The 17627-nt window shown below is 39.2% G+C and overlaps 8 protein-coding genes across 10 annotated transcripts in view; 5 read left to right on the top strand and 3 right to left on the bottom strand.

The window, feature by feature from the left end:
- The first annotated feature begins 51 nt into the window (after positions 1-51).
- Positions 52-1089, top strand: LOC6559501 (tRNA methyltransferase 10 homolog A). Its single transcript, XM_043216116.1, has one exon. The coding sequence runs from the start codon at positions 97-99 to the stop codon at positions 1021-1023; it is 927 nt and encodes a 308-aa protein (XP_043072051.1). The 5' UTR covers positions 52-96; the 3' UTR covers positions 1024-1089.
- Positions 1090-1128: 39 nt separating this feature from the next.
- LOC116805044 (ribonuclease H1) lies at positions 1129-2455 on the top strand. Its single transcript, XM_032734814.2, has 4 exons — positions 1129-1572; positions 1632-1900; positions 1954-2224; positions 2288-2455. The coding sequence occupies exons 1-4, from the start codon at positions 1207-1209 to the stop codon at positions 2387-2389; spliced, it is 1008 nt and encodes a 335-aa protein (XP_032590705.1). The 5' UTR covers positions 1129-1206; the 3' UTR covers positions 2390-2455.
- Positions 2456-2670: 215 nt separating this feature from the next.
- LOC116805045 lies at positions 2671-3798 on the top strand. 3 transcript variants are annotated; one of them, XM_032734815.2, is made up of 4 exons: positions 2671-2810; positions 2867-2999; positions 3063-3211; positions 3270-3798. In XM_032734815.2, the coding sequence occupies exons 1-4, from the start codon at positions 2695-2697 to the stop codon at positions 3634-3636; spliced, it is 765 nt and encodes a 254-aa protein (XP_032590706.1). In that variant the 5' UTR covers positions 2671-2694; the 3' UTR covers positions 3637-3798. The 3 variants fall into 3 exon arrangements, with proteins under 3 accessions (XP_032590706.1, XP_032590709.1, XP_032590708.1); XM_032734818.2 differs by having other exon boundaries at positions 2754-2810; positions 2889-2999; positions 3270-3718; XM_032734817.2 differs by having other exon boundaries at positions 2763-2810; positions 2877-2999; positions 3270-3718.
- A 1036-nt stretch (positions 3799-4834) lies between these two features.
- LOC6559500 (putative inorganic phosphate cotransporter) lies at positions 4835-7785 on the bottom strand. Its single transcript, XM_001986292.2, has 4 exons — positions 7625-7785; positions 6283-6492; positions 5770-6224; positions 4835-5709 (listed from the first exon to the last, which is right to left on the bottom strand). The coding sequence occupies exons 1-4, from the start codon at positions 7659-7661 to the stop codon at positions 4975-4977; spliced, it is 1437 nt and encodes a 478-aa protein (XP_001986328.1). The 5' UTR covers positions 7662-7785; the 3' UTR covers positions 4835-4974.
- Positions 7786-8548: 763 nt separating this feature from the next.
- On the top strand, positions 8549-10328 carry LOC6560497 (probable lysine-specific demethylase 4A). Its single transcript, XM_001986291.2, has 3 exons — positions 8549-8828; positions 8890-9756; positions 9815-10328. The coding sequence occupies exons 1-3, from the start codon at positions 8581-8583 to the stop codon at positions 10191-10193; spliced, it is 1494 nt and encodes a 497-aa protein (XP_001986327.1). The 5' UTR covers positions 8549-8580; the 3' UTR covers positions 10194-10328.
- A 144-nt stretch (positions 10329-10472) lies between these two features.
- Positions 10473-14672, bottom strand: LOC6560496 (cullin homolog 1). The gene is made up of 4 exons (XM_001986290.3): positions 14511-14672; positions 12665-13798; positions 11553-12596; positions 10473-11480 (listed from the first exon to the last, which is right to left on the bottom strand). The coding sequence occupies exons 2-4, from the start codon at positions 13538-13540 to the stop codon at positions 11079-11081; spliced, it is 2322 nt and encodes a 773-aa protein (XP_001986326.1). The 5' UTR covers positions 13541-13798; positions 14511-14672; the 3' UTR covers positions 10473-11078.
- Positions 14673-14999: 327 nt separating this feature from the next.
- LOC6559632 (membrane protein FAM174A) lies at positions 15000-16287 on the top strand. The gene is made up of 2 exons (XM_001986289.2): positions 15000-15542; positions 15675-16287. The coding sequence occupies exons 1-2, from the start codon at positions 15118-15120 to the stop codon at positions 15832-15834; spliced, it is 585 nt and encodes a 194-aa protein (XP_001986325.1). The 5' UTR covers positions 15000-15117; the 3' UTR covers positions 15835-16287.
- A 12-nt stretch (positions 16288-16299) lies between these two features.
- Positions 16300-17627, bottom strand: part of LOC6560071 — a 29686-nt gene continuing 28358 nt past the window's right edge. Inside the window, exon 4 of the mRNA XM_001986288.3 lies at positions 16300-16957. Within this exon, the coding sequence (XP_001986324.2) occupies positions 16754-16957 (204 nt within the window). The 3' untranslated portion in view covers positions 16300-16753. The remainder of the gene's footprint in view (positions 16958-17627) is intronic.

Below are 17627 nucleotides of genomic sequence, written 5' to 3'. Positions count from 1 at the left end.
CAAATGAACTAGTTAAAGCACAGCTGATCAATCACATTCAGCATTCTTATATATTTACATATACAAAGAGACGAGAGATTGTCATCTGCCCACAAAATGGACACGGAAGCACCACCTGTACAGCCTGTAGAGAACACCCTTATCAGCTGTCCAGGCACCACGCCCGGCACACCTTTGAGCAAAAACCAGTTGAAGAAGCAACGAAAACTCGCCGAACAAATCGAATTTCGTAAATTGCGTCGGGTCAAGGAACGCGAGCGCCGCAAGGAGAAGAGAGCCGATGCCAAGAGCAAGGGATTACCATTGAGTGTTGGCCCATCTCGCAAGGAGCTGAAGCGGCGCCAGGTTTCCGCAATTGGTCAACCGAACGCTGCAGATGCGATCAGCGTGGCGATTGATTTGAACTACGATGATTTGATGCAGGAGCGAGATATTGCCAAGTGTGTGAAACAATGTCTGCGCATCTACACCATCAATCGACGTGCCGCACTTCCGCTGCGGCTGCACTTTACTGGCATCAAGCGGGATGGACATATACACGAGTGTCTGAAGAAGAACGACGGTTGGGAGAATTGGCACGTGAATTATCACTTTGATTGCACACACAGCGAGGTGTTTGAGAAGCAGCAGTTGGTCTATTTAACCTGCGAATCGGATACAGTGCTGGATAAGCCACTGCCTGGGCATACGTACGTAATTGGCGGCCTTGTCGATCACAATCATTTCAAGGGGCTGTGCCATCAGCGTGCCATAAGCGCTGGTCTGGCGACAGCTCGACTCCCGCTTAGCGAGCACGTCGATATGAAGACACGTTCCGTGCTCAGCACCTTTCATGTGTTTGAGTTGTTGACTCGCGTGGCGGCTGGACAAGATTGGACACAGGCCATTCTTGAAACCATTCCGCAGCGCAAGGGAGCCAAGGCCAAGGAAAGCAATACAACAATAGCAAAAGAAGAACAACTGGAGCCATGTGAACAGCAGCTAGAACTGGTGGAAGAAAAGCAACCATCGACAGAAAGCTGACCCTTTTGTGTTGTTATATTTAGTAAATTATAAATACATGTTTTTCTACAAAATTGTAAAACCAAATACCAATCGAAATCTAGTTTAAAACAACATACTTTTTAAATTGACGAACTGGCAAGGCCCAATAGCTTTTAGGTCTGGCAAGGCTTTTTTGTCGTTTTGCAACACACAACACTTATAATGTTTGGGCTCCTGCGATATCAACTAGTACAAAATGTAAGAAAATTTGAACGAAACATGGCTTTCTACGCAGTTTCCAAGGGCCGAAAAGTTGGCATTTATGAAAACTGGGCGCAATGTGAGCAACAGGTGAAGGGCTTCAAGGGGGCTGTTTATAAGAAATTCAACACACGTCAAGAGGCCAATCAATTTATAAGTCCAGCTGGAGCTAGTGGAAGTTACACACCGGAGGAAATAGCTGTGCCACTGGGCAAAAAACAGACACAGCCAGTCAATTGGGCTGCAAACCAACAGCAGCCAAAGAAAAACAGAGACTTTTGGCCAGAGGATGTGGCTGAGGAAGACGCTGTCGACGAAGATGACTTGGTGAGTAGAAAATGCCAAGCAGTTGGTTTCTTCAAATTCTTAGCTTTGTGTATTCGAAGATAGCAGCAATGAATGAAATTGAAGGATTTCCGGTGCCTTCTTCAAACAGTCGCAAGCGTAAAGCAGAGGATTACAATTCAAACTCCAAATTAAAACGGCACGCATCCAATGTAGAGGAAGCCGTTGCGCTGAAACAATTTGGTGGATTTGAGTTTGTAATGGATGGCGAAGGCTATGTGATTGTTTATACAGATGGCTCGTGTTTGGGCAATGGCCGTTCAAATGCCTGTGCTGGCTTTGGCGTCTATTTCGGTGACAATCATCAACTGTAAGTGTAGCTTGCAACTAGTTGTTCTTTCATTTAACGATTGGTTCTCCCAGAAATGCTGGAAAACCAGTTTTGGGACGTGTGACGAACAATGTGGGAGAAATACAAGCTGCCATTTATGCGATTAAGACAGCATTGGATTTGGGAATTCCAAAGCTCTGCATTAGCACGGACTCTCAGTTTTTAATTAATTCTATAACGCAATGGGTTCAAGGCTGGAAACGGCGAGGTTGGCGCTTAAAAAACAACGAGCCTGTTAAAAATGTTGCTGATTTCAAGGAATTGGATGAGCTGCTGCAAAGCGATGGTATCAAAGTTAAATGGGTGCGTTTCTTATCATATTTGCTATTTGCTTAACTAAACTTGATAGTTGTTTCTTTTGTACAGAACTATGTCGAGGCACACAAAGGCATCAAAGGCAACGAAATGGCTGACAAGTTGGCAAAGCAAGGTTCCTACTTATATAGGGAATTAAATAACAAAAATTAAATTTCAAATACATTTATAACCTTCCATGTCTTAGTAAGGGAGCTAAGGTGGATTGAAAATTCTTAATTCAGTAGTTTAATTTTGAACTAAATAGACGATTCATTTGATTCACATCGTATTATTCCGTGTAATATCGATACATATCGAGTCGGTTCGATAAAATGAAATACCACATGATTTTTATCGATGTGTGCTGTACATCACTGGCATACCAGCTGACTGTGTTGACATAAATCTATTTTGCAGTTGTTTACAATTGCAGTAAAGATAATATATTTTGTGAATTAATTAGAAATAGCATCACAATGAAATGTTCAACAAATCTTGCGATTGTAGCTATATTCCTATTAGACGGAATATGCTGTCAATCCATAGAGCTGCCCACTGTGCGTATTGAAATGGACGAAGTCGGCATGCATAGGTTTGTATTTACTGCAAATATAGCATTGAATTGTAACCAAATGTGTTGTTAATTAGAAAACTAAAGTATTCCGTTCAGTTCGATAATCAACTATTGGGAATGAATTGTGAGTATATGCTTGCTCAACAGCTGCCAGCGGCAGTCTACGTTAGCACCGATGAGTTGGACGACTTGCAACGCATGGAAATGGTAAGCACACAAACATATAAAGTTATTTTAAGAATAATACTAACAAATCTAGTTTTTTTGAAGCTGAATGCAGTCTACCCGAAATTCATTGACATCGAAATTATTACCGAAAAGGCTAAACCATTCACAGTGCTATTACGTGGAAACCCAAAAATTACAGCTTCACAATCATTGCCCATTCATTTTCGTTATCACGCAGCGAGCAAAAAACGGTACGTACTACAAATTTTAGATATCTTTATAAATACACATTCACAAACGTTTTTGCAGCACCAAAGCCACGGTGGAAATTAGCACGCCCAAATTATATATCAGCTGTCCGATTGGAAATAACGAATTAATTGACTCAGAACTTCTTGTCACAGAAAAGCATTTCTGTCTTGATAAACAAAAAAGCGATTTTGTGGAGCATCTGAATGCGATCAAATCAGCAGACTGCTTGTGGCAGCAAGCAAATGTGGACTACCAGGCTCAGTTGCCGCTTCGTGCTGAAATTCCTGTGGGCGATGCCAATGATTATACGCTCGTTCTATATACAACGGTTGCTCTGAGTTGGGCAGCAGCTATTTGGACTGTGCTGCGCATTCACTCAGCGTCTCGTCGAATCAATAATGAACTAAGTAAAAAGGATTTATAACACTGGACGATCTCAGAGTACAGCATCAAATAATTCATCTACCTCTACAAGGGTATACAAATACAATTTTTCCTAATTAATTTTAATTATAATTAGCTTAAACTTAATTAAAGCACTTTATATTATTATGTTTTACAATAAAACCACAGTTTACAGTTTTAATGAAACAATCGACCTGCTTTACTAGGAATTAAGTGAGCAGTGTTTGCTACAAACATCATTTCCCTAAACATTAAACAAGATTAATGTGGGCAAGACAAGATTAAATTATATATATAGATAAAAACGACAGTTGTTGATAAGACGGCGGGACCAATAAATATTACAAATTAGTGATTTCAGGAACAGTATCTTAATAAGTTTAAGTAATACCTTTGGATATACAGGTTGCTTAAGCCGAACAATAAACTTTTTATGCTTAATAACAAGCGTCAAATGTAAATAAAACAGTAAAAACGTATAACATTATTTAATTTTTGACACTTATCTCTGTATGTTAAACGACTTCTTTGTTATTGCTTTGTTCTTAGTTTATTTGAAGGTGTTATCTATTATGGTTCTTTAAATAGCTTCACTTCATTCCTGAAAACCTGAGTGTATATATGCACTATAAATTTTAAGATAAGCGCTTCAAATATCCCCAATTGACTTTTGATTTTTATTAAAGAAAAAATACAACAAATATAATAAAATGCAGAATATAATAGTTGATTCGGGATTGATTTATTGACTTAATTGGTCTCTCATATACTGATTTTCTTTTCTCTATTAATAGTATATTAATAATATTTATATGCAAAGAAACTGCTAAGGGTGCAAAACATGCCGGAAAACACAGAAGTTCTTCAAAATGCTCCAGCTGATCGATATCAGCCTATAAATAGTGTTGCCACATGTATTAAAAGAAAAACACGAATAATCATTGCCAGAATCAATAAAAGATTTAAATTAAATCAGAAATCGTTACTGCAAACGACACTGAGAATACATATTTGCATTTTCGGAAAGTATGAAGAAATTTGCCTCAACAGACCAAATAACTAATAGAAATATGTGCTTAAGCATAGAAATTGTAATATGCATAGTATTTCAGAATCCGTTCTGATCATAACTTAGCATAATCGCAGAAAGAATATCGGAGATATAGGAAAACCTTGAGTTTTCCTTGCGTAACCCACATAAAATAAATAATTAATATATGAAAAGTACCTTTTACCCTATTTAATAAAATTATTGTTAGTTTAAACTAATGAAATTACATTTATCTTGATAACTATGGTTTATAATAAAACCACAATGTCTTAAATTTAATTCACTACTGCTTCAATGCAGATCAACTCAAAATCGATCTATTTGGCTAACTGTTTGAGCTGTAGTTGTGGATTCAGTCTGAAAATTGATACGTAGTGTCATGGTGCTTGACATGCTGGTGAGATCATTCCATGGCTGCACTGTACCCTTGCCCATGACCACAAAGAGGGTGTTGCACAACAAATAGATGCCACCGGTGATGAAGAAAACCACTCGCCATTGAGCTGGATCCTCTTCATCCGAAATAACAGCGCCCACAATTAATGGCGCTATGATTGATGTCACTCCTGCCAGGCCGTTTGTAATGCCCATCATAGGACCAGCAAAATTTGGTGACAAGTCCATGTGATTGACCAGATAACCACAGAAGCAAGCGGCATTGATGCCCACAGCCAGAGTCAGCAATACGATCGCGCCTGACTTTTGATCCGCCGTCATGTAGCCCAGTCCAATTAGACAAGCCATGGGCACCCACAGACCAATGGAGTTAAATAGCTTGCGTGCTGTTGTTACCGTTAAGGTGCCACGATTGATGAGCATATCAGATATTGGACTGAACACAAAGCAGAGCACACCCATGGCAAAGTAGGGTAGCGATGAGAGAAGCGCATTCGATTTAACATTAAGTTTCAATACGCTACTCATATAAGTCGGCATCTCAGTGAGCAGCGTATAGAATCCCCAGGTGAAGCCACAATGAGCAGCCAGTAATCCGTAAAAGGCGGCCGAAGTAAAGATTGACTTCCATGGCACAGCCAAACTCTGAAAAAAAGGTATCCAAAAATTAATATCGAATTTAACGGAAATCGAAGTAGGACTCACCTGACTATTTTTATTGCTGCCCGTTAGTCCTTCAATGTATTCGCGTTCAACTTTGCTGATGCTGCGTGATGTTGCTGGTTCATCGGCGCCTTGCCAGTAGAATAATATAGCCCAAGCGAGTCCAAGTCCCCCAGATATGTAAAAGAGTCCCGGCCAGCCCATGCTCGACTCGAATATTTCACCACTGCTGATCAAGATAATAGCCGTTCCGAATTGTGCGCCAGAATAGACGCCAGTGGAGAGAAAGCCCCGCTCCGTGTGTGGCACCCACTTGGATAACAAGGTGTGCACACATGGATAGACACTGCCCTGAACCAAGCCTGTCAGTACACGCAGCACACATATGTTGATCCAACCACCGTTAGCCGCCAGTGGATGAAAGAAACACAAGATTCCACCGATGGATGTGGCCACAGTAAGCACACTTTTGGCTCCAAAACGTTTGGCCAACAAACCTTTCACATAGAGATCAAGTTGAGCTTTTGCATCTTTGAGCATTCCAGTAAGTCTCACCTGCAGGCACTTGCGTCAAAACATAGCCCCAGAAAAAGCTACTCAAAATCAACGACTTGTCGGACGTGTTCCAGTCGTAGAATGGGGCTCCGGCCGTTGATTGAGTCATTGGCACAATTGCAGCGGAGATGTTAACCCGTTGAAAGTAGTTGATCACCATGCCCAAAAACAACAGGATCGCTTGCCAATGCCGTGCTCCAAATCTGCTTGCTGTCGAGTATATGAAACAAGCTATTAAATTAAGCCTATCCATTAATTAAAGAAAAGGGCTTACTAGCTAAATGGCTTAAGTGAACTCTCATCAAGAGGGGAGTCCTTTCGCTTTGTGTGAAGTACACCATAATGAAGCGCTTTGTGATCTGATTGTCTGATTGCTGTCGACGTATTTTTAAGAATGTTTTATGATGCAAACTGTTTGCATCGATTATTGTCTAGGATGATTTTAAAATCTGTTTCAAGAATGCTCTGATAGTGAGCGAATTACTTAATTGTCTTTACTTAATGAGTATTGGGTCATTATCATTAACAAATGCCAATGTGAAAAATAAAATGCAAAGTCGCCTCAATGGAAAAGTTTAGCGACAGCAGTGGAGTACACAAAGAGGGGCGATCGAGGAACAGATACTTGGAAAATGCCTCTGCATCAGGAAAACAAGCAAAAACAAGTTACTCAGTATTTGAATTATTTATTAATATTTGTTACTAAGTCCAGACAATCACAAAGCAAATATTTGGCTATCTAACCACTTGTGTATATTACACAAACAAACTAATTGTCACTCAAAACTAAATTACTTATCTTCACCTGGTGTGTCATTTCCAGCTTACATTTATAAGATTTTTACAATTTATCAAACATTACGCGAACTTGCGTATATGTATATACATATATATACTTATACTTAGAGCACTAAGCAAGCAATGCTTACAGTCTAGACAATTTCGACTTGTTGAGAAGGTCTGGCTTGCTGTAAGTCTTATAATCCTTGATTGCATCACATATATCGCGTATAAGTGGACAGCACATCGAGTATTGCTATTTATTATACAAAGAATAATTGATTGTATATTCAACTACCCGTATACTTTACTTATAGATCGCAAGGCGTATCAAGAACCACTTTGAACTGATTACAAAATCAGTTTTGCGAAATCACTGACTTAATAAACATCAAAAATAATTTATAATGGCGTTAAACTGAAATAATTGCACTCGTAATATATTTATTTCCTCGACAATAGCTAAGCGTCTACGATTATGATATTTAGCCGATCGATTATAATCGATTGAAAGTGAATTACGAATCACATAATCACAAACACAATAGTCTAGATTACTTACGTTTTGTTTGACTACCCGCAGTGCTATCGAACCCCATTGCGAAGATTATCTTTTAAATTCTTTACTGCACTTTGTATTTCAATGATTGTCGTTTTAGTGTGTGGCCACGGAATCACTTCTTTGGTTCTAAGAATCAATTCTCCGCGGCTTTCATCGGCGACTGGGACATAAAGTGCCTTCACCTGTGGCTTTTATACTGCCTACAAGAAATGATGTCTCTGATTATCAGTGTCTGCTCGACGGCGGTTAATCATTATCGCTGTCGGCCATAATTGTAAAATAATAAACCACTGACGACTAATTGACATTTATCTTTATTTATATTTATCTTTTAATTAATAGTTTTTAATAGTTTAATTTATATGTTGTCATTTAATTTATCAATTTTAAGTAAACACATTATGTTTTTATTGTAGTGTCCAGTCTTATATATATATAAATAATATCATGTTCCTGACTACAATTATCTAGACATTCAAATGAGTACAGACTACTTGGTAGACGACTATTATATTTATTGGAATTTCTGGAGAAATAAAGCACAGCAGATTTGTATCACATCTGTCGTAAATTTGGTTATCTACCAAAAATGCATGCAGCGATTGTTTAATACAGATAAGTCCCGACACAACAATAATATTTTTCTAAGATAATTCATATCATTAAACAGATTTAAATATACTGCATGTTTTTTATAATCAAACATTAGATTTGCGTTAGCAGTATACTTTATCATGTTATCAATTGAGATATGCAAAAATACTAATTAAGTGTCGACCGTTAACAGTCCACATTAAATAAATTAATAAATAATGAATTTTCAAATTAAAATGTATTTGGTATTTTTCTTGTGAGCCACTTAACAACACTGGAAGCATGCCATCCAGCACTATTGAAGGGACAAAATTCTTTATCAACACTTGTCGATTGGTTTTGTGTTAAATTTTGCTTCAAAAATGTCTAAGCGTTTATCATTTGATGGTGACGACGAAAACAATATACCCAGAATAATGACCTTTCGGCCAAAATATGAAGAATTCACTAACTTTGCCGCGTACATCGAGTACATGGAATCACGGGGTGCACACAAGGCTGGTCTGGTTAAAATTATTCCCCCCGTTGAATGGACACCGCGCAAATCGGGCTATGATATTGAAAATATAAATATGACAATTCCGCCACCGATTTGTCAGGTTGTTGAGGGGTAAGTGAATACATCAATAAAGACAAAGACACTGTGTGGCTGATGTTTTTCTGCTTGACAGGGCTCATGGGATATATCAGCAGTTCAATATGCAGCAACGACGCCAAATGACGCTCCGCCAGTTCATGGAGAAGGCGAACTCGGAGCTCCATCAGACGCCACGACACATTAACTATGACGATCTAGAGCGCAAATACTGGAAGAACATTACGTATATATCACCGCTCTATGCGGCAGATATAAAGGGCACGCTAAGTGATGAGGATTTGGATGTTTGGAATATTGGACGACTGGATACTATACTGAATCTGGTTAACACCGATTATGGTATAGAAATCGATGGTGTGAATACGGCGTATTTGTATTTCGGCATGTGGAAGAGCTCGTTTGCCTGGCACACCGAGGATATGGATTTGTATTCCATTAACTATTTGCACTTTGGTGCGCCAAAGACCTGGTATGCAATACCACCCAAATACGGCAGACGCCTGGAGAAGCTGGCCAATGAGACGTTTGTGGCAAACTATCAGGATTGTAATGCTTATCTGCGTCACAAAATGACCATGATTAGTCCAAAAGTGTTGCGGCAGCATAACATACCGTTTAATAAGATCACGCAGGAGGCTGGTGAAATTATGATCACATTTCCATTCGGTTATCATGCCGGCTTCAACCATGGCTTCAACGGTGCCGAGTCAACAAATTTTGCCTCCAAGCGCTGGATTGAGTACGGCAAGCGTGCCAGCATTTGCAAATGTCGAAGTGACATGGTTAAAATATCAATGGAGACATTTGTGCGCCACTTTCAGCCCGAACTCTATGAGAATTGGCTTAAGGGTGAGGATTTCGGTTGCCATCCCGAGGAACCGGGTAAAATACGCGCTGCAGCTCCGCCAACAATCAATCAATACCAGGTCATACAGGAGAGGTAAGTAAAAGACTTGCGAATACGTATTTCTAGCAAATCTTTAATACTTTCCTTTCAGCTCGCAATCATGCAAATCAAAAGCTGGAACACCACAGAAGCGAGGCTGTTCGCTGGCTGCCGATGTTGACGCGCAATCGGATGTGGATGACAAGGAGTCGGGGAGCGTGAATTGTAAGCAACCCGTTGTCAAGTTGCGCAAACTCCCAGTTGCAACGCCACTCACCACGCAAACTGCTAATCCACAAATCGAAGCAAGCGCTTCGACATCGACGAAAAAATACGATTTCAACTCGATTGCAGTTGTGCGAGTTAAGCGGCTGTGGAAAGAGCTGCCGAATGAGAACACTGGCACCAATTTACTTACCAATGGCATTGTCAAAAACACAAAACGAATGCGCTTTCAGACCAAGGTTTTAACACTTGACGATGAGGATTAGGCGATGACGGCGACATCCAGATAATAGTACTGTTTAGTCAATTGACGATCTCCATTGTTGTTAGTAGTTTTATAAGCGAACGCAATCAAAGACATGTATATATCTATATATTAATTAAATATTTTTGTATAATAAAAATGTGAACAAAGCTGGTATGATTAATTATTGGACTGCGTGGTGGACTTTTTCAATATTCTGTCGATGCTCTCGTCCTATTTCCAAGGCTAACTAAGAATATATGTTATGCATTCCACACTGCCCCAATCAAATCATGAACTGTTCGAATGTTTGTCGAGTATTTAATATGTGTACACATTTAAGTACGTTGTTTATTTAACTTGAATCGCAGCTCGTCAAGTTGGTCTAAGCCTATTTACATAATCAGTAGGTATCCCAACGTTTTCGATATCACTGTGAAATGGTTGAATACAAAGGCCAAGAGAGGAAAGCCAACTTAATCGTATCGTATAATAACTGCTTCAAACTTATATATTTGCTTCGTTTCTTGAACTTCACATTTGTCTTTTCCGTACGTGTGTGTCTTACAATATGAATAAAATTATGAACAGAAATAAACTAGGTAGTAAAACTCATCGTATTCGAAAAATATAAAGAAGGAAGAATGGAAGAAAGAAGCTAAACGATTTTGTTCCGTTTTTTTTTTTTTATATCTGTGCTTGCACATTTCAATCGCAAATCGTATCGTTTGATGACAACGAGCGAGCAGGATATAATTATTTCCTCATTTTCATTTTTAATTAGACATAGGGGAGCAGGAAGGAGACTGGCATGATGTAATTGATATCTGACATTGATACCGTCTAGTGGTTGGTGGCTGGCAAAAAAAAATAATTTTGGAACGATATTATTATATTTAACATGAACTTAGGCTAGATAGCTATAGGTGTCTTTGTGCCCCTCCATACGCTCCAGATACTCCTTCTCGATCAAAATATCAATGCATTTCTTAATGACGGGCACATTGGGCTTAAACCGAGTCGACAGCTGATTGAGCACCTCAGAGATGAGATTCGTATGATTGAGACGCTTGCGCATCTTCATAATGCGCACAATCGCTGCCTGTATCAAAAGCTTTCGATCCTCCTCAATGTGTTTGGTGACAGTCTCCTGTTCCACTTTCAGCTCAGTCTTCAACGGATGATTGATATTAATGCGACGCTTCTTGCTCTTGTAATCGAGGAACAGTTCCACAGTTGAGTCCGGTGTCAGGGCATTCTCGCTGTCGCTCGACGTCAGCACTTTAGCCTTGAGCAGTATTTGCAATACCTGAAGAATAAGGTTATTTTTTTTTTTTTTTTATTAAATTAAGTCCTGTTTATATTGAGGCTTCCTGCTTACCTGTATCAAGTTCTCGAGCTGGGACTGTGTGTTGTCGCGCAGCTGTTGCACTGTGAAGCTGAGCTGATCGTTGAACTGCAACAGCACTGACATTTGGAACGTGCTGACCTGCAGTGTGTAAACGGCATTGCTCCGATTCACGTTCATGATCAGCTCGCCCTTGCATTTGTGATATAGCCAATTCAGTTTGCGGCCAGAATGGCGGGCTGAATAGAAAATGGTAAACTGTTGAACGGAACGTTCCAATTCCGAGGGCAGCAGAAAATTGTTGTTTTGCGTGAAGGGCCAGGCATTTGTGGATAGCACCTCGATGCCAAAATCAATTTCGGATGTAATATTTTGGGTCTTCAGGTACTCCTTGAAGTATGAGTTCAAGTCCTTGGACACACCAATGTCCTGGAACATGCGCTGCAGCTTGACAGTGTATTCATAGCCGCACGTCTGTTTCAATTTGGAGATCATCATTGCCTCGGCATCATCGGATGCCGATGTATGACTGACTAAACGCTTAGCGAGCATATTTGAGTAGTATTTCTGGAAGACATCCTTGTCCTCAATATATTTGAAGACGACCATCACCTGATTCAGATTATCCTCCAGCTCTTTATCCTCTGGATTCTTCGAAGATTTCTTGAGCAATAGATCGCAGTATTTGGCCAACAATTCCGGTGATTTGCCGGCATTATTTGGTCGCGTGACCACATTTGAATTTATAAATTTACCGCACGCCTTGTCCAATGCAGCCACAAATCCATTGTCATTATCGAATGCAGTCAAAACGAGTGCATTATATTTTTTGTGTGTATCGAGTATGGTTTGTACATAGGTTTTTGGATCATTGGCCGCATCGCTGGTGCAGCACTTTTCGATGGCCTCCGTGCCCTGCTGCAGAATGTGATCCTCAAGTATTTTCTTCAATTGATCAAGGTTCTTCGGTGAGAGAGCGACAAGAGAATACATGCGCTTCAAATCATCATTTCTGTCAGCGTTCAACAGATTCTGGAACTCATTGTGGAATAGTCGCAGATGCTTCTCAATCAGTACCTAGATATGAATAACAATTAAAATAAATAATAATAATTGTAGCTTAACAAGCCAAACTGTTTACCGACCTGTTCGCAAGTTGATTTTAATACATCTGCGGTTGTCTCATGCAGATAGGAGAGAGCATTTTTGGAATTGCGTCCGCGGACGCGTTGCTTCTCCTCCTCCAGACGGGTCTCGACGTGCTTCAAGTACTCTGTCACCGTGTTGGTCGATAGGAACGCATCCGATTCTTTCTCGTAGAAAGCGTACGTGTCGGCAATGAATTTCATTTCGAAATTGTCCTTGTAAACCGACAATTTTTGTTCGGTGGCATCGGCATCGTCCTCGTTGAAACTCAACTCCACGTAGCATTCAATGACATCGCGAACCAGGGCACGATTGATAAGCTTGCCATGACGCTCCTCCTCGATGGACTTGAGAATTGCTTTGGTCACCGGCTCGTTGAGCACCTGGAACAGATGACCCTTCCAGGCGACCAGAGCGAGCCGATAGATCTTATAGATACCCTTTTGGCCCTCCTCGCATTCGCGCTTCACCCAATTGCGATTAAGGTAATTGCAAATGCCATCGAGTACGGTGCTGGAGAACTGATACGATTTCCATTGTTTTGTGTAGCGGGAGAGCAGAACTTCCTCGCCACTAATTGACTGAAACGTGATCAGCAATTCCTTTAAATAGTCCTTCAGAAACACCTCCAAACGATCGTACAGTTTCTTGCCCACCAACTGAGCACCGCCCGCTTTGCCACTACTCCTTCCACTCGGTGCTGCACTGACACTGGTGCAATAGTCATAGACATGGGTATAATAACGCATATACTGTTTACGGGTTAGCGATTTCTCATGTTCGAATATCTGATATATGCCCTCAACCAGCTCTTTCCAGATGTCATCCAAATTGACGGGTCTCTGTGTAGTCTGCGAATTGCTCGAGCGATTCATTTTGGCAGCCGTTGGCAAATCTCCTTTGCCCTCAACCCGATTCTGTGGCGCTTCTTCTAATTCTTCTACTTGCTGTTCTTGTTGTGGGTGTTGTTGTGGATCCTGTTGTTGCTGCTGCGACTGCGACGTGGTTTGGTGGTTGTCCTGATTGCGACGTCGTTTGGCTGCTAATCTTGTTTTACGTATTTCGGTCGGAATTTTGACAATCGAATATAACAAATTTTATGGGATGAAGATGTTCAACATATATTTTACAACCTGAAAATATGAACAATCAAAAATCGGTTATTCATAGTGCCCCTCGAATTTCATATTGAATTCAAAACGAAGAGTGTGTAGAAATGTTATACATATATATAAATATATAGAAATGTGCGTCTGTGTGTCAAAATTGTCTTATATTGCCAGACAATTGAGTAGCTTTTATTAAAACTGGTAATTTGATATGTCATCGATACTGTTGTTGTAGTGTTTGTAATCGTTAACACAATACAGTTATGTGCAGAAAGAGGAAAAAGACACTATTACTTCAATACCCTTGCAACACTTACACATTTACTCGCACACACACACACATACATCATGTATATGTACACACATACAAGCAAAAGTGGCAACTTTAGTGCATGCGTGCATGAGCATAAAATAACTTCCTGATTAAATAAACACACACTCACTCACGCACACCCACACGTACACACACAAACATGCAAGTGATGAAATGAAACATAATTCCCTGCACAAACTTAAATAACAGTTTGTAGTTAAGACATTAAAAATATTTTCTATGAAAAAAAGTTTCGTCTCGCATTTTCACTGGCATTTAATCTCTCCGATGTCGTGATTTCCCTTTTGGAGCACACGTATTTTTTTTTTCTTCTTTTGTTCGCCATTTTCACAGCACTGATACTGAGACGAACAGTTTACAAATCTTATTGCACAGAGCAAACCAGTTGCATCAGCAATTTACCGGTTGTTATATGTTGTTTAATGCTACGCGTGTCTTTCTGGCACTTTGCAGTACTTTTTAATTGTAATTAAACTATATATTAACGATTTTTTACCGTTTGTACAAGACACTCTTTCCAACTAAAAAGTAGGGATGTTGTTTTAACACATATTTATCGATAATTATTTTTCAACATTCTACCTGCATGCAGTATTTTTGCACGTCGATAATACTATCGATATCAATTTTCGTTTTCAACTCAACTTTCGATTTCAACTTATAGCATCGCTAAGCTTTGTAGACAATTGAGGAAAATACGGACAAGGGGAAACACTTGCGCAAGCACAAGAATAGACACAAATATTGATTCAACATAGCATTTTTTGCATATCGATATTTTTTTAAATATACACATCTCTACTTTCAGTTGTAGTAATTGGCAGCACTCTACAATAACATCGATAGCATTTCACATATGCATCCCTGGTCAAACGATATTCTTAGTATAGGTATTTTGCAGCCCTAGTCTTTGTAAATAAATAAAGAAAATACTTAAACCGAGCATCAGAATTTGAAAACGTCAGCAGGACCTGCTTACTGTTTAGCATCAAAAACAATTGAATTATAGATGGATCAGTTCACTCGGAGTTGGCCCCTATTGACAGCAGCAATGCTGCTGACGTTGTCGCTGTTGCCCCACATTCAAATTGACGCAGCGGCTCCCACTGCTGCAGATATCGCAAATGCCAACACAGACGCAAGTCGAACCGTAAAAAAGGCACTGCCACCGGCTCCCCCGACTCAGGCACCAGAAACCGCAGTGCCACAGTCGCCAGCTGTGGTCGTGATCAGTGAGAAGCCGCAGCAGCAATTGATTCCAAAAGCTGCCGAGCCAAATGATAATCAGCCAGCTGCTGCTGCAGAGGATGTGCTAATTCAGCGCTCCAAAATAGGCAAGGACGATGAATTTCCGGATTCATTTGCGGCCGTGTTTTACGTAATGGTGGGCCTGACCAGCTCAGCCATTCTGTTGCTGGTTGTACGTATATATCGGTAAGTCTTATGCCTGATAACAGGCAAAGCATTTGCTATTCGGACCCGACTCAAAAAATATTTAAATCATATATATATATATATATACATACATGTGCATTTGCTGATAATGTTCGTATTCTTGTTTTGAAGACTGCGCTTATCACGCGCAGAACGAAAATACGGCGTGCAAGGGGATCGCGCCAATCAGGAGTTGACTCCGCTGCCGATGGCCATTGAGGATGTGAACAGCGACGAGGATGAGGATCAAACACTGTTCGAGGTCAACCGCCAAAGCATACGCATATTATGAAATCCTTAACGGCGTACCGGCAAGCTGAGCAGATCACTAATGGAGGATCTGTTGCTGTTGCTCCGACACAAACACACTGCAATTCTCATTTACGAAACTTGCCTTCTCAGTGTAACAAATTGTAATTTGTAACTGTCATTTTTTCCTAGTTTATCGTAGTTACTAACAAATGCCTAAAGGTCTCGTTTTTGCCTTATGTTGTAACATAAGATTTGTATTTGCATCTCTCTCAAATAACAGTTGAAGTTCAAGTTGTAACGAAACGAAAAAAAAACAAAAACATTTGTGATACCAAAATGATATGTATGCAATAATAATGCATGCTATCTTAATAAGCGCTCTCAATTTATTTTCTAAACATACCTATAACATACAAAATACGCAAATTTATATAATATATATATATATATGTATAAAACGTGAATAAATGTTAACAGAAATGAAAAACAAAAACATCGTATTTATATTGCTTTATTCATTATTATCATTAGACTTAGAAATAATACATTTAGCATTTAGCATGGACAATTTAAACATAATTATTTTCGACTTGCACAAAATGCACTCACAAACTTACCAGCTAAGATCACAAAAATAATTTATTAACAATACTGCGGCTCATCCAAGCACAACAAACATGTTGAACACCCTCCATCAATTAGTTCAATTAGAATAGTGACTATGTCTAATACTACAAATTAGTTAATCTTAACGATTGTCCCCTTCGATTGTTGTTTGTTTGCTGTTTGCTGTCTGCTGTTTGCTGTGTTACTCTATGAATTACTACGGCACTTTAATTTTGTTTTGTTTTGTTTACATACATGTGTTAGTTATCTGCCTATTTATATATTTAGATATATTTATAGATATGCAATATTGATATGTTATTTATGTATTGTATTAGATATTGGTTTATTGCCTAAATCATGCTGCCAAACATGCGTTTGCCGCGCGTTAAGACCAAACTGACAACCATAACGGTCAGCAGAAAGAATACCAGACTTAGAAATGTGGTTATGAAGCGACATCTTTGGCGGAACTTCTTCTCCTTTTCCATTTTGAGACGCAGCTGCTCGGCGCGCGGTAGATCGAGCGTAAAATCCGATTCGGGTCGAGACGATGGCTGCAATATATACATATAGGTATTATTAACAATACAAAACTATGAATTATAGAATGTTGCTGAAATAATTACAGTTTTGAAATAGTCACAATGATTAAGCTTTAAGGAATTTTCAAAAAATTATAAAATGTTGCTGAAATAAGTAAAATTTTGATATAGTCACAATACGTAAACTTTAATACTATGAATTATAGAATGTTGCTCAAAGAATCATAATTTTAAAATATTCGCTAGTACTTCTAGTATTTTTTACTTAAAGATTCTCCATAAATTATAAAATGTTGCTTGAAATTGAAATTCTCTAGCACTTCTCTGACAAACTTAAACATTGACAAATTGGCAAAAATATGGTATTTTTCACAGTTTTGTTATATAAGTCACTCGCAGTTAAAGTTAATTAATATTTGGAGTTGAAAACTTAGCTTGACGCATTTATGTAAATCGATTATGCACATGCTAATTATAATGGACGAGAGACGCTCGCAGAAAAACGAAGCTTGAAGCTGAAAATGAAGACGATGATGAACTGCCATGAATAGAGCGAGTGAGTAACTGACTATCTGACAGACTGACAATTGCTTTGACATTGATGCCTATTGGTTATTATTGTTGTTGTCGATCGATCTAGCGATCGATTTGAACAGATATCGTTGAACTTATTATTATTTGT

The sequence above is a fragment of the Drosophila grimshawi genome, unplaced genomic scaffold (genome assembly GCF_018153295.1).
Source record: "Drosophila grimshawi isolate 15287-2541.00 unplaced genomic scaffold, ASM1815329v1 contig_1367, whole genome shotgun sequence".
Classification (NCBI taxonomy): domain Eukaryota; kingdom Metazoa; phylum Arthropoda; class Insecta; order Diptera; family Drosophilidae; genus Drosophila; species Drosophila grimshawi.
The sequence above is the reverse complement of the archived record's forward strand: the minus strand, read 5'-3'. Positions and strand labels throughout refer to the sequence as shown.

Coding starts and splice junctions, on each gene's coding strand:
- LOC116805045 (XM_032734815.2), top strand. CDS start 2,695: ATGAAATGTTCAACAAATCTTGCGATTGTAGCTATATTCCTATTAGAC. Junction 2,811..2,866: donor GACGAAGTCGGCATGCATAG/GTTTGTATTTAC, acceptor GTTGTTAATTAG/AAAACTAAAGTATTCCGTTC. Junction 3,212..3,269: donor CACGCAGCGAGCAAAAAACG/GTACGTACTACA, acceptor ACGTTTTTGCAG/CACCAAAGCCACGGTGGAAA.
- LOC116805044 (XM_032734814.2), top strand. CDS start 1,207: ATGTTTGGGCTCCTGCGATATCAACTAGTACAAAATGTAAGAAAATTT. Junction 1,901..1,953: donor TTCGGTGACAATCATCAACT/GTAAGTGTAGCT, acceptor TGGTTCTCCCAG/AAATGCTGGAAAACCAGTTT. Junction 2,225..2,287: donor ATGGTATCAAAGTTAAATGG/GTGCGTTTCTTA, acceptor TCTTTTGTACAG/AACTATGTCGAGGCACACAA.
- LOC6560497 (XM_001986291.2), top strand. CDS start 8,581: ATGTCTAAGCGTTTATCATTTGATGGTGACGACGAAAACAATATACCC. Junction 8,829..8,889: donor ATTTGTCAGGTTGTTGAGGG/GTAAGTGAATAC, acceptor TCTGCTTGACAG/GGCTCATGGGATATATCAGC. Junction 9,757..9,814: donor TACCAGGTCATACAGGAGAG/GTAAGTAAAAGA, acceptor CTTTCCTTTCAG/CTCGCAATCATGCAAATCAA.
- LOC6559500 (XM_001986292.2), bottom strand. CDS start 7,661: ATGGGGTTCGATAGCACTGCGGGTAGTCAAACAAAAC. Junction 6,493..7,624: donor TGCGGGTAGTCAAACAAAAC/GTAAGTAATCTA, acceptor TATACTCGACAG/CAAGCAGATTTGGAGCACGG. Junction 5,710..5,769: donor GCAGCAATAAAAATAGTCAG/GTGAGTCCTACT, acceptor CCTTTTTTTCAG/AGTTTGGCTGTGCCATGGAA.
- LOC6559501 (XM_043216116.1), top strand. CDS start 97: ATGGACACGGAAGCACCACCTGTACAGCCTGTAGAGAACACCCTTATC.
- LOC6559632 (XM_001986289.2), top strand. CDS start 15,118: ATGGATCAGTTCACTCGGAGTTGGCCCCTATTGACAGCAGCAATGCTG. Junction 15,543..15,674: donor CTGGTTGTACGTATATATCG/GTAAGTCTTATG, acceptor CTTGTTTTGAAG/ACTGCGCTTATCACGCGCAG.
- LOC6560496 (XM_001986290.3), bottom strand. CDS start 13,540: ATGAATCGCTCGAGCAATTCGCAGACTACACAGAGACCCGTCAATTTG. Junction 12,597..12,664: donor TAAAATCAACTTGCGAACAG/GTCGGTAAACAG, acceptor ATTCATATCTAG/GTACTGATTGAGAAGCATCT. Junction 11,481..11,552: donor AGCTCGAGAACTTGATACAG/GTAAGCAGGAAG, acceptor CTTATTCTTCAG/GTATTGCAAATACTGCTCAA.